This window comes from Diorhabda sublineata, chromosome 1, assembly GCF_026230105.1.
Source record: "Diorhabda sublineata isolate icDioSubl1.1 chromosome 1, icDioSubl1.1, whole genome shotgun sequence".
Classification (NCBI taxonomy): domain Eukaryota; kingdom Metazoa; phylum Arthropoda; class Insecta; order Coleoptera; family Chrysomelidae; genus Diorhabda; species Diorhabda sublineata.
In genome coordinates this window covers 31,945,567-31,959,913 of record NC_079474.1, presented here as the reverse complement: position 1 = coordinate 31,959,913, position 14,347 = coordinate 31,945,567, and the positions used below count along the sequence as shown (strand labels likewise).

Genomic DNA, 14,347 nt, shown 5'->3' with positions numbered 1-14,347 from the left:
TAGACTCGATTTCGTCTATCCCGATCTCAATGGACAGCTTTGACTGTATTCGTTTTCTTGTGAGAAATATCAGGTCAGTTTTTCCGTAATCTGTCATTAATTCTCCTACTAGTCTCATTGTGTGGTTCAATTTAAGCTGCGCTAATGTGCAGATTGTTCGCTGCTTACAGCTATCGCATCATCAGCGTAAGCAACGCCTAGAGGAAAATCGAGTCTAAGCAGACTATCTTATAGCCTTTCCGCTTATTCTTATCAGTTTAAAGTTGCTAAGTTCCACGTTTTATCTTCTATTTCTAAGTTTAGAAAATAATAACAACAAACCCCGGTTCTGCGAAAATATTAGCTAAAGATTGATCTCTATTAGAAACGATAATTATGTTTCCTATTGGAAGACAATTGGAAATTGGAAAAAAATTCAACAACATTGACCGTTTCATCTTTTAGGGACTTCATCTCTTAATCGCTAATGATTTTTGTTAGTTTTAGACACGAAATGCTCTAGATTCCAGTTCGAATGTCATTCTTCAAAGGAATGTATTGCCATTTACAACGCTTGCGATGGTATCCCTCAATGTGCTGATGGTAGCGATGAAGGTCCAGAATTGGGATGTCCTTATTCAACTGCAACTACGGCAACTCCCGTACCAATACACGTCAATAATGTGGGCATCAAACCTTTACTTCAAGTCAGATACGACGCTAATGTAAGTCCATAAAAAATATTAATTATTTTATCTTTCAAGCCGGTCCTGTCTAGTTTCGATTCCACCATATTTATTTTCGTTTTATTTCAACAAACCAACTATTTTATAGACTTTTTTACTCAGAGGATACATGGGTAGTTTAAAACAGAAATCATTTTAATAGATTTAATTCTAGAAAATTTTTATAATTTCGAAAAAAACTAACCTAACCTACACTACAAACGCAAATATTTTCATCAGCAATTTTTATTATGATTGCATTAACAAATTGATGAATATTTTCCTTTTTTAAACATTCGAATATATTTAAAATAACTTACTGTGTTTGTATATCTAAATCTGTATTATTAAATTCAAACTTGTATTAATTCTCACTACAATGTGCAATTTCATTGTCTTCATTCGTGGTTTGAAGAACGCCAAATTTCTATTTATTTAAAAAAAAATTATGGATTAAACAAATCTCACCGAACGACGCAACTGTTTATCGCAGATTGTCTGGCAGGAATATTTCGATGAAATTGTGTACAAACGCTTTCCGATAACTTCGGCCAAATGTATTTATGTTTTCATTGGTAAACAGTGGAGATAATGAGTCCAAGTGGACTGACGGTTTGTTAGATGTTTAACGAATTTTATACGGGGAGTTAACATTATTTTTCAAATCTTAATTTGGTATGAGTGCCGTGTGTATTTACGAAATATTGATTGTTCCTCGTATAACTGTCTTCTGCAATTTATATTGGAAGAACTATAATTGTTTGTTAGAGAAATAAATACAGAATAATGTACTGAAAATAAAGATCATTTATTGACACGCATAAAAAAATATTAAAACTTATAGACTACAGCAGGGGTTTCTTGCATTTCACTTTCGGTTTCGTATTTCCCATCAACGGCAACCAATATAATTTCGTAATTAACGCACGCGTTGAAATTTTCCAAAATCAAATAATCTTCCTCGAGTTCAGGACCGGCTTTCAAATATTCCGGTTCACCTTTAATTTTATATTTCACATAGAAGTAATCGCCGGGATTGTTGTCTATATCCGGTACCCATTTTATTAGAGTGTTAACTAAACAGTTTGTGTTGATGTGAATCCAATCGGTGTGGTTATGGATTGTGTATTTTTTATCGAGTTCGTTTGCCGCGTTGGTGACATTAACGACATAGTAAGGATTTTGTTTCGTTTGCTGACAAAGATGTTTCATCTGTTGTTTCAAGTCAGTTATATTGTAGTCGATTTTATATCTGAAAGACGGCATTGCCGGCTCCTGGGGAATATGTACTTCGAGGTCTATTTCTATGGATTTTCTTAAACAATAGAAAAATTAATTTGACATTTTTAGAATATTCACTATAAAAATTAAGTTAAGTTAGCTTGATGCTAGATCTTTGCCAAACTTTAATATAATATGGAGTTTTAGGTAAAGTTGAAATTTGAAATATAAAAAATATTTTAAACGGTTTTGATTAATGAATACCATACATATTTATGTATAAATTTCTTTAATATCCCATTTATTAGATAATTTTATATGTTCTTGTTGCTAAATCGTTTTGATTTTACTTCTTTCCTGATTGAAAATTAGTTTTTAAAACACGTAAAAAATTCACTTTTGGTCTGATTTGATAAATTATGAAATAGGTCAAATCTTTTACTTGTTTCAAAAACTAATTTTCAATCAGGAGAGACCTAAAATCAAGATAATTTTGTTGTATTTACCCCGAAATATGTATATAAGTAGAGCCCCTGAATGTTGTTTTGCTAAAACCGATCATTTCTTTTCCTTCTTCTAGTTAGGGGCTGTTTTATGCATTTATGTATTTACAATAGAGATAATAAATGTCTATGTTTAGAAACAGAAACGTGTGTTTTAATATTTACATAAATTTAGGAATAAACAAACCTTTTTGTTTATTCCTAATTCCTAATTTTGTTATAGAAGACGTTGAGGAATTGTTTTTAGAGAAATTACAAGGATTTAATTTACGATTCAGATTTTTTTGTATGTTGAAAAATTCTAGATGCAAACAAAATGACTTATTTTCATTATAATCAACTACCTAACAAATTTTTTACTGCAAAAAACTCACCTTTCACTTTCTCCTGCGCAATTAACAGCACCGATTTGCACAAAATATTTCGTCCCCTCTTTCAATCCTGTAAGTTTTGCTTGGAAGTTGTCAGCTCCCGATACGAAATACCTAATGGTGGATTTTTCGTTAATAGTGTCACCCTCCATCTCACTGCAATAGATATTATATCCCAATAAGACGCCATTGGGTTGTGTAGGTTTGTTCCATTGCAGAAGAACCGAGTTTGCTCCTAGTTGAAAATGTTCGAACAAAAACGGCATATTCGGTTCTGGAAAAGAGAACAAATTCTACTTCACTATTCCCAGATGATGGTAGATTGAATATTTTTAATTTGATCATTATCATCATCTTTCCAGGTATAATTTACTATTGCGAACACATCGTTCTTTGACTCATTTGATGTCAATGTTTTTTTTTATTTTTGGGTTTTACGATTGATTTATAAAAAAAAATAATCTCACTTGAAGGTTTCATATGGTTTTATGACTTAACGTTAAATTTTATTATGAATACACTTTAATGAAAAATCATTTAGGAGGTTATGAATTCTTAAAAAAGTCGTCTAAAAGGTTAGGATTTGTTTCAAAAATATCTAGGACACCTGGATTTGCTTGAAAGTAATCTAGGAGGCTAGGTTTTCGTGAAAAATTATGTTTAAGACTAGAATTTGCTAAAAAATCATGTATGAGACTAGTATTTGTCAAAAAAGTGCTCTTGGAAGCAATAATTTGTTCGAAGCATCATCTGGGAGGCTATGATTTATTGGAAAATTATCTAAGAGGTTATAATTTGTTAAAATATCCTATAAGAGACTGGGGTTTCTTGAAAATACCGTTTAGGACGTTATAAGCTGCTAAAAAACTCATCTAGAAGGTAAGGATTAGTTTGAAGAGGTTGAAGAGTATTATGTGTAAAGCTAAAATTTGCCAAAAAATTATGTAGGAAGCTAGTGTTTGTTAAAATGTCGGCTCGGAGGCGATGATTTTTACGAAGCGTCATCTGGGAGGCTTTTGTTTATTGGAAAATTATTTAAGGGACTGTAATTTGTTAACGAACCGTTGAAGAGGCTGAGACATTATGTAGGAAGCAATTGTTTTTAAAAAACCTACGATCTGTTGAAAAAAGTTATCTAGAAGCTTTGGATTTGGATTTGGAATTTGAAAAATATTCAGGACGACACCAGAATTTATTTCAAAATCTCCTAGGAGGCTAGATTTTTAAAAAAAATATGGGAGAGGCTCAAAATTTGCTAAAAACTTATGTAAGAGGCTATTATTTTTTCGATGCGTCATCTAGGACGTTGTGATTTATTGGAAAATTATCTAAGAGATTATAATTTGTTAAAAAACCCTGTAAGAGGCTGTGATTTGTTGAAAATTCTGTTTAGGAGGCTATGGACTGCTAAAAAAATCATCTAGAAGGTTCGGATTAGTTTCAAGAGTATCTAAGACACAATGATTTGTTTTTAGGAGACTAGGTTTTTATAAAAAATTATGTGTGAGGCTAAAATTTGTTAAAAAATTATGTAGGAGGCTAGTGTTTAAGAGGTTGTGGTTTGTTAAAAATACCGTTTAGGAGGCTATGAGCTGTTAAAAAATCATCTAGAAGGTTCGGAATATTTAAGACACAAGGATTTGTTTCTAGGAGACTAGGTTTTTATAAAAAATTATGCGTGAGGCTAGAATTTGCTAAAAAATTAATTAGGAGGCTAGTGTTTGTTAAAATGTCGGCTCGGAGGCTATGATTTTCACTAAGCGTCATTTAGAGGGCTCTGATTTATTGGAAAATTATTTAAGAGGCTGTAATTTGTTAACTAAACGTTTAAGAGGTTGTGGTTTGTTAAAAATGCCGTTTAGGAGGCTATAAGCTGTTAAAAAATCATCTAGAAGGTTCGGAGTATCTAAGACACAAGGATTTCTTTCTAGGAGACTAGGTTTTTATAAAAAATTATGCGTGAGGCTAGAATTTGCTAAAAAATTAAGTAGGAGGCTAGTGTTTGTTAAAATGTCGGCTCGGAGGCTATGATTTTCACAAAGCGTCATCTGGAGGGCTCTGATTTATTGGAAAATTATTTAAGAGGCTGTAATTTGTTAACGAAACGTTTAAGAGGTTGTGGTTTGTTAAAAATACCGTTTAGGAGGCTATGAGCTGTTAAAAAATCATCTAGAAGGTTCGGAATATTTAAGACACAAGGATTTGTTTCTAGGAGACTAAGTTTTTATAAAAAATTATGTGTGAGGTTAAAATTTGTTAAAAAATTATGTAGGAGGCTAGTGTTTGTTAAAATGTCGGCTCGGAGGCTATGATTTTCACGAAGCATCTTCTAGAGGGCTCTGATTTATTGGAAAATTATTTAATAGGCTGTAATTTGTTAACGAAACGTTTAAGAGGTTGTGGTTTGTTAAAAATACCGTTTAGGAGGCTATGAGCTGCTAAAAAAGTCGTCTAGAAAGTTAGAATATTAAAAGTATATAGGACACCGAGATTTGTTTCTAGGAGGATAGATTTATATATGTGGGAGACTAGAATTTGCTAAAAAATTATGTGGAAGGCTAGTATTTATCAAAAAGTCCTCTCGGAGGTTATGATTTTTTCAAAGCCTTATATAGGAGGCTCTGATTTATTGGAAAACTATTTAGGAGGCTATAAAAATTGTATAAGAGGTTGTGATTTGTTGAAATCATTAAGGAGGCTACGAGTTGTTTAAAAATGTTATCTAGAAGCTTTGGATTAGTTTGAAAAGTATTTAGGACACCAGGATTTATTTCATAATCTCCTAGGAGGCCTAGGTTTTTATAAAAAAAATATGTGGGAGGCTGGAATTTGCTAAAAACTTATGTAGGAGGATAGTATTTTTCAAAAAAGTCCTCTCGGAGGCTATTATTTTTTCGAAGCATCAACTAGGGGGCTCTGATTAATAGAAAAATTATTTAAGGTGATGTAGTTTTTAAGAGGCTGTGATTTGTAGAAAACATCATTAAGAAGGCTGAAAAAAGTCATCTAGAAGCTTAAGATTGGTTTGAAAAATATCTAGGACACCAGGATTAGTTTAAAAATCATCCAGGAGGCTAGGTTTTGATATAAATTATGTAGGAGGCTATTATTCGTCAAATGAAGTCGTCTAGGAGGCAATTATTTGTTGGAAACAACTAAGAGGCTATGATTTGCTCAAAGTAGTATCAAGCTATGACTTGGATATCATTGAAAAATTATCTAAGGGATTGTAAATTGCTTAAAAATAAAAGAGGTTGTGATTTGGACATCATTTAGGAGGCTATGGGTTGTTTAAAAAGTCATCTGGGAAGCTAAAATTTATGGAACAAGTATTTCGGAGGTCTAGATATGTGAAATAATCGTATAAGAGGCTAGAGAATGTTTTATTGGTTAATATTGTGTAATATTAATTTTGTTAACAATACAGCTACATTAAACTTACCTGTCTGAGGTGCATCGAAACTGATTGCGTTACTTCTTGGTCCGACGTATTTGTCATTTCTGACAGCTACAGTAATAAAATTTCTTGAAAACGGGTAAAATTGTACTGCCGTTTTCGTTGTACCCGGAGGAATCGCATAAACTTGACTCCATACGTGGTTCCATATCCTCACCAAATATCCTTTGAAAGTTCCTCGTACTGACTCCGCTTCGACTGGATCCCATTCCACTATCACATCTCTATCTTCGAATTCTAATAGAGTTAAATTACCCGGGGGATCGAGGGGGATTAGCTCTCCTGGAAATATATACATATACATTTTATACTAGATTCATCAGGTCCTTTCCTATTAGATAATTTCAATACTAAGCAACTGCAAAAATTATAATTTTGTTTCAAATTCGTGTATTAAAAACGGTTATCATGATTTTTTCGTTCACAAAAACTTCTTTAGTACAGATTACCCCCAAGAAACCCTCGGATTCAATGTTTTTAGGACTTTGGGTATTGTAGTGGAAGCATGTTTTGACTATTTTGAGGAAACACGGTACTCAGTTCTCTTAAACCAAAGTGATCATTAAAAATGGTAACAATTTAAATTCCGACGGCTTCCACAATCTTTTGTACTTTCAATTTTCGATCGGCGAACACCATAATTGTTTCGGATGTAGAAAACTCAACAGAACATTTCTCTATATTTGTACTGCTATTCACAAATGTAGTAAATCATGTTTATACCATTGAAATTGATGATATTAGGCTTGACCTTGGTTTTTCCCGTTTAATGAACACACTTTTTCCATTTTCTACCCTAATCATGTTATCAGTGTTTATCAAACACAAATTAAATAACCTACCTTGTTCAAATTTTGATTAATATCTATGGCAATCAACTTTAACTTTATTCAATAGAGGATTCTTAAGTTAATTATTGGAAAGTAATAGATCTATTTAATTGTAGAGTCATCTATTAGTGAAATTTTAAAATTTGATTTGAAACCTCTGTAACTTTATATTCCATATAAAAATTATTTCACGCGATGTTACTAAATATTTTTCATTAAAAATGAGAAAGTATACGAAATTTGAGGTCAAAGCCCTTGAAATTTTGCCAGGTTTTCCGCAGGGATTACGCAACCTTATTATGAATCATCTTTCGGCACGACTGCTCCCACCTTGGATTAAGCACATAAAAACGAGTAGCTCTTGGCACCAGCCCCCTACTCATGTCCATGTAAGAGTTCCCGAGAAGGGCGTAAGATGGGCCCCCTCAAGGTCCAACGGCTCCTTAAAGAGGGTAGGGAATTAAATAAATCAAAATGCATTTTCTAAACTCAAAAAAATTTTTTTTTTCCGTTAACTTGTACTCACGAAAATGTGTGCTAATTTTTGAACATGTACTATTAAGCATTCATTACGTAAGAGAGACTGAAATTACGAAATTTGAGGGGTATACGAATTGCAATAATTCTGAAATGATCCCAATCTAATGTCAATAACAAAGTAAATGACTACCTACTATCAGCCAAACACCCAATCAAAACTATCAAGAATATGCACAACACAACACTTGTTCTCCACATGTTTGGAGAGTCAGTGAAGAAATCTAAGAAAGCACTAAATAATTTCATTCTATCTTACCCAAAACGCGGGTCTCCACTTTATATCATAATCAACAATTTCCTTCAAGTTTTATTATTTAATTCGGAAATCGTCATTACGGACGATGTGGTCATACACTTAAAATTTTATTTTACTATTCTACAAAAAAATACGTGGGATTTAATATACGAGGTGTGACTAAAAAATACTGTCAATTTTATTAATAATAAAACTAGCTTTTACCCGCGGCTTCGCTCGCATCGAATCCGTTAAATAAGTATCAGAAATCATTATAATAGAAAAGAAAGAACTCTGTAGCTATATTAGAACCTGTAACGTATTGTCTTATTGTCTTGTTATATTTTTATGAATAAAACATAGTCTCACTTGTTGAGCACATTTTTATTAATCTTCACTCATTGAGTTTTATGACAGGAAAGAGAGAAAATTTTACATATGTCCCACTATTTATACTTCATACAATAAAGTCATTGTCAATATTCAATGGTACCAACTTATAACTATAAATTAATAGAGTACAATATATATATATGGTTGCATATGCTTAATACCTATTTAGGTACAATCATTAAATAAAGTAGGTATCATAAACACTAAAAATAATCATAATACATGAAGACATGTAGATTATGTTACATCCCCTCCTATAAGCCTAAAAAAAATATATATACAAATTTTATAAACATAGATCTAACCATCATTAATAATCATTTAAAATAGTCAACCTAATTAAACTAATTGATATACAATAAAGCTATAATTTACAAATTATTATAATTTTATGCACTCTACAAAAGTGAATTTTATCAATAATACCCAACACCATTTATTTACATTTTAATTGTTTTGAACTGAACTACGTAAAAAATAAGGTTCACGTACAAATTTATCAGAGTCTTCCTTTGGAGGAGGATCATTAACAAAAGATTCATCTTTTATAATTAAATGTTGCCTGTTACGCCTATAAAAATTTCCATACCCATCCTTAATGATATGTGACCTAGGATAAATCGTATCATCGACTATCGTCCCTTTTTCCCAAGATTTCTTATTTTTAAACATAACTCTGTCATTAGTTTTTCCCTCTGCCAAATTTTTTGAATGTTTATCATAATACTTTTTTTGTTTTTGTCGCCTGATTTCAAACTTTTTCATTAATTTACTCTTAACAGCTAATGTAGGTTCAAGCAAGGAATCCACACAGGGTAAACTATCTTTTAAACGACGATTGAATATCATTTGTGCTGGTGATAGACCTATATCAGGAATTGGCGTATTTCTATACTTCAAAAGATAAAAATCTAAAGTGCCTCTTTCATAATTACATTTTTTTAGCATATTTTTGCAAATGCCAACGGCCTTCTCAGCTAAACCATTGCTTCTTGGATAATTTGGACTAGATGTTTTCAATGATATATTAATTTCGTTCAAAAAGTTTTTAAAATAAAATGAATTAAAAGGATTGTTATCAGAAATTATTGTTTCTGGAAATCCATGCACAGAAAAAATATTCTTCAATGCTTTCACTACCTCAACAGAATCCTTATTTTTTATGTCTTTTAATTCAATCCATCTCGAAAAATAGTCTATAACTACCAAAAAAAAATTTCCTTGAAACTCACAAATATCCATGGCAATTTCTTGCCAAGGTCTTTCTGGAATATTGTGCTGTAAAAGAGGCAATTTCGGATTGTTATTCCTGAATTTAAGGCAAACCTCACAATTTAAAATAAAATTGTTAATATCATTACTAATATTTGGCCAAAAAATACTTTCCCTAGCCCTTGCTCTACATTTATTTATGCCTAAGTGTCCTTCATGTAATTTAGACAACATTAAAATTCTAAGGTTTTTTGGGATGACAACTCTATCACCAAATAATATCAGATCATTTTCAATAGAAAGTTCGCTTCTTATTTGAAATAAATTTTTAAGCTCTGGAGATAAACTCTTATTATTTTTTGGCCAACCTTGTACAATAAATTTTTTTACTAATGCTAGAGTTGTATCATTATTTGTTTCACCTACAATTTCTGATATTTTATTCGCACTCATAGGTATTTTCTTGTCAATATTGTGTACAATAAAATTATTTTCTGTATCATTTTTTACTGGCCCCTTCAAAAAAGCCCTAGAAAGCATATCAGCTATAAACATTTGTTTACCAGGTAAATAGGAAACTTCTAACTGATATTTCATAAGTCTAAGACGCATTCTCTGCAATCTGCTTGAAATCTTATTAATATCTTTTTTAAAAATATTTACCAGGGGTTTATGATCTGTGTGAACGTTAATTTTTTTTCCATATATATAAAAATTATACCTTTCAGCCGCAAATAATATTGCAGACATTTCCCTTTCTATACATGCATATCTCTTTTCACAGTCCGTCAAAGCTCGACTTGCAAATGCAACAGGCTGTCCCTTTTGTAACAAACATGCACCCATTCCCTCTGAAGAAGCATCACATTGAATTGTTAAAGGTTCATTAGCATTGTAATGTACTAAACATGGGGGCGAGGTTAATAAATTTTTTAATGTTTGAACACTTTCTGAGTGACTTTTTTCCCAATTCCAAACAACGTTAGAACAAGTCAAATTTCTTAGTGGAGCTGTTATTTGTGATAAATTAGGTATAAACTTAGCTAAGTATTTTACTAAACCTAAAAATCTTAGAAGTTCCTTTTTATTTTTAGGATCTTCTAGTTTTAGAATTGCTTCAATCCTACCAGGATCTATTTCTATTCCTTTTTCTGAAACTTTGAAACCCAGAATTTTCACTTCTTTTCTTTTAAATTGAAATTTTTCTCTGTTAAAAGTTATACCATTTATTCTAGCTGTATTTAAAACTTTATCTAATATTTCATCATGCTCATGTTCTGTAGTTCCTGAGATAATTAAATCATCGATAAAAACTTTGTTACCCAATATGGCCCCAAAAATTATATTATTTTTTCTTTGGAAAACCTCAGCCGCAGTGTTTATGCCAAAAGGAAGCCTCAAAAACCTGTATCTACCCAAAGGTGTTGCAAATGTAGTGAGCTTTGATGTTTCTTTATCTAATTTAATTTGATAGTAAGAGTCTTTAAGATCCAATACCGAGAAATATTTTTTATTGTTTAAATCACATAGAATTTCATCAGCTGATGGTATTTGAAAATGTTCTCTTTTAATGTACTGATTTAAAACTGATGGATCTAGGCAAATTCTTAATTTTTTATTTGGCTTTTCTGTAACAACAATATTATTAACCCAATCAGTGGGTTCTGTTTGTTTACTAATAACTCCTTGTTTTTCTAATCTATTTAATGAATTTTGAAATTCAGGCAATAAACTTTTTGGGATTCTCCTTGCAGGAAAAACACAAGGATTTGCATCTGGTTTTAAAGTAAATTTATAAGGTTCCCCTGGAAATGTTCCTAAACCCTCGAATACAGTCTTATACTTGTTTATTGCATCTTCTTTTGACGAAAATAATGGTAAATTATTTGAGTAATTTATGCTATTAACAGTTTGTATTAGATTTAAGTTTAAACTCGACTTTAAGCCTAAAATAGGTCTACCTTCAGCATTCACAATTAAAAATTTGAGTATACAATTCTCACCGCGAATCTTACAATTAAGCTCTGTAGATCCCTTGACATCAATCCTAGCACCGCCGTAAGCTGTTAGATCGATCTGTTGTGGTTTGATGAGGGCTGATGGGGCAACCATTCTTAAAATCTTGGCAGGGAGAATATTACATTGTGCACCCGTATCAATCTTAAAACAGATAATATTTTCGTTAATTAAAATATTTTCTATAATTTCGTTATTATTTTCATTTTTACCCCTGTATAATTCAGAATTTAAAGATTCTATTTTCAAACAGTCAATAAAAAATTCATCATTGGAGGAACTATCATCATATTCAATATTATTTACAAACTTTTTGTTAATACTACCTTTATGGAGTTTCTTAGATTTATTTTCACAACAAGATTCAAAATGATTATGTTTTTTACATATAGAACAGAATTTACCAAAGGCTGGACATTGCCCATATTTATGTTTGTTTTTGCATTTTCTACACAAAAATACATTATTTTGATTATTTTGGGTTTTAAATGGAGAATGCTTGTTTTTATTATAAAAATTACCATTATTTTTCTTATTAAAATTATTATTATTAGATGAAAAAGTACTCATCTTATTTTTTTTTTGTATTCCAACGGTATCCACAGCACTGGTTGATGATGTACTATCCATATCCGCCATCTGGATTTTGCTTTGTTCGTGTATTCTGCACAAATCTTCTGTCTTACTAAGCGTCAAATTTTCTATTTGTAGGAGCTTCTCTCTGAGTCCGTGGTCCAGGATACCCATTATCACTCTGTCTCTTATCATGTTATTATTTTCTTGATATTCGCACGATGCAGCCAATGTTTTCAGCTCTGTGATATACTGGCTGATGGATTGATTTGCTTTTTGTGTGCATTGCAAAAACTTATATCGCTCGTAAACTACATTCTTCTTCGGCTCACAATATTTTTTAAATTGTTTCTTCACATCTTCTATTTTTGCTTTTTCTAGTTTTATATCCAATGTATTGAAAATTTCCATACCTTTATCACCAATTAAATTTAGAAAAATTGCTACCTTCTTTTCTTCAGTATCATCCGCGTGTCCTGAAGCCAGCAAATAAATTTCAAACTTTTGAATCCATGTGGTCCAATTCTTCGCCACATTTCCATTTTCAAAGTCCATGGCTGGGATTAATCTTAGAGAATCCATCGCCATCCAGTTTTCTACTGCTTATTTTTTTTTTTTTTTTTCTTTTTTCGCCCTGGATACTACCTGACACCATGTAACGTATTGTCTTATTGTCTTGTTATATTTTTATGAATAAAACATAGTCTCACTTGTTGAGCACATTTTTATTAATCTTCACTCATTGAGTTTTATGACAGGAAAGAGAGAAAATTTTACATATGTCCCACTATTTATACTTCATACAATAAAGTCATTGTCAATATTCAATGGTACCAACTTATAACTATAAATTAATAGAGTACAATATATATATATGGTTGCATATGCTTAATACCTATTTAGGTACAATCATTAAATAAAGTAGGTATCATAAACACTAAAAATAATCATAATACATGAAGACATGTAGATTATGTTACAAACCTGAGATATAGATCTTTGAATGTAGAAAAATTGCCAAAAACCTACAAAAATCCATAACTCCACATTAAATGTCCGCGCCTAGCTCCTTCCTAACTCAACCGATTCAAGTGTTCAAAAACTCAAAAGAATGAAGGTGTTTCAGCGAGTGTTCTTAAACCACAACGAAGTCTCTATCTTGAATAGAACCTGAGACATTGAGCATAGAACGTGTGTATGTGAAAAACTCCCATAAGTAATGTACAGGGGGAAATCGCATTTGAGTATAATTTGAAAATGGTGAAAATTAGATGAAATCCGATGGTTGATGGCTGATCTGTGCATCAAAACCTTTTATTGAAAAAAAAATTAAGCAAATCGGTTGGGTAGAACGCCTGAACGGACTCGGAATGGAAATCATCAATTTTTTTAATATATAAGATGAATTTAGTTATCGATGCCAACATTGATTCTATGACTTTTTTGAGATCATCTTTATCCCTTCTGGTACATTTTTATATTAACGGAAATAACTGGAAATCGCATAGTGTTAAATATGGTGAGTAAGGTGGATATGGATACACAGGAAGCAACTAAAAACTCGGGAATTAATAGCCACTTGTGACACGAAATGTTGTCGTGATTCCTGTAGCAGCTATTATAATTAAGATGTGTTTTCCTTGAAATCAGGAGTCCCGTTAAAACGTTTTGTTGTACTCGATGTCCCATAAAATGTTACCGGGAGCTCAAAATGTCTGAATCACGGTATTTCCAAAACTAACAATGACGATAGCTTATATACAAGAAGTTTCTAAGTCGTATGTATTATTTTTATTATAATTTAAAAGATATGAGCGTTTCAATGTAAAAATTTGCTTCGTTTCAAATATAATAAACTAATTTCCATAATTATAATAAAGATTTTGATGGAAAGAGCGCGTTTTATACAGATTTAAAGCGCTCTGCTACCCCTTTGGAATCGTGATTAGGCCTAATCTTCTTGCATTTTGGCGTCCTCTACACATGTGTCAATGCGTACAAAGTTTAAAACTCAAATATAACCCCTAAGTCCTTAATTTGGCTGCATTATGGCTGAACAAATGCTTCAGTGGGCACAAAACTCAACTATTACCAAAGTTTCTTCAATCGAGTACATCTTGGCGTCCTTCTTAAATGTTTTAATGTACACAAAGCTCAAACATCAACTGTAACTACAGTCTTCTTAATTATCACTCAAAACTGTCTCTGGTTCTCCTATCATAATAATTTAAGCAATGAAATCCTGATTTCGATTTGGTTCTCTATTTTTAGTACTAACTTTGGTGTCATTTA

At 31.6% G+C, this 14,347-nt stretch overlaps 2 protein-coding genes across 5 annotated transcripts in view; one reads left to right on the top strand and one right to left on the bottom strand.

Annotated features, from left to right (window-relative positions):
* The window catches only part of LOC130445938 (uncharacterized), a 40,403-nt gene that overhangs the window by 8,622 nt on the left and 17,434 nt on the right, over positions 1–14,347 (top strand). For all 4 annotated transcript variants that reach the window (XM_056781871.1, XM_056781854.1, XM_056781863.1 and 1 more), the window contains exon 4: positions 481–704. In XM_056781871.1, coding sequence (XP_056637849.1) covers positions 481–704 — 224 coding nt within the window. The remainder of the gene's footprint in view (positions 1–480; positions 705–14,347) is intronic.
* LOC130445954 (neuroglian-like) lies at positions 1,494–13,141 on the bottom strand. Its single transcript, XM_056781894.1, has 5 exons — positions 13,040–13,141; positions 7,761–8,173; positions 6,242–6,538; positions 2,803–3,073; positions 1,494–2,019 (listed from the first exon to the last, which is right to left on the bottom strand). The coding sequence occupies exons 2-5, from the start codon at positions 7,870–7,872 to the stop codon at positions 1,536–1,538; spliced, it is 1,164 nt and encodes a 387-aa protein (XP_056637872.1). The 5' UTR covers positions 7,873–8,173; positions 13,040–13,141; the 3' UTR covers positions 1,494–1,535.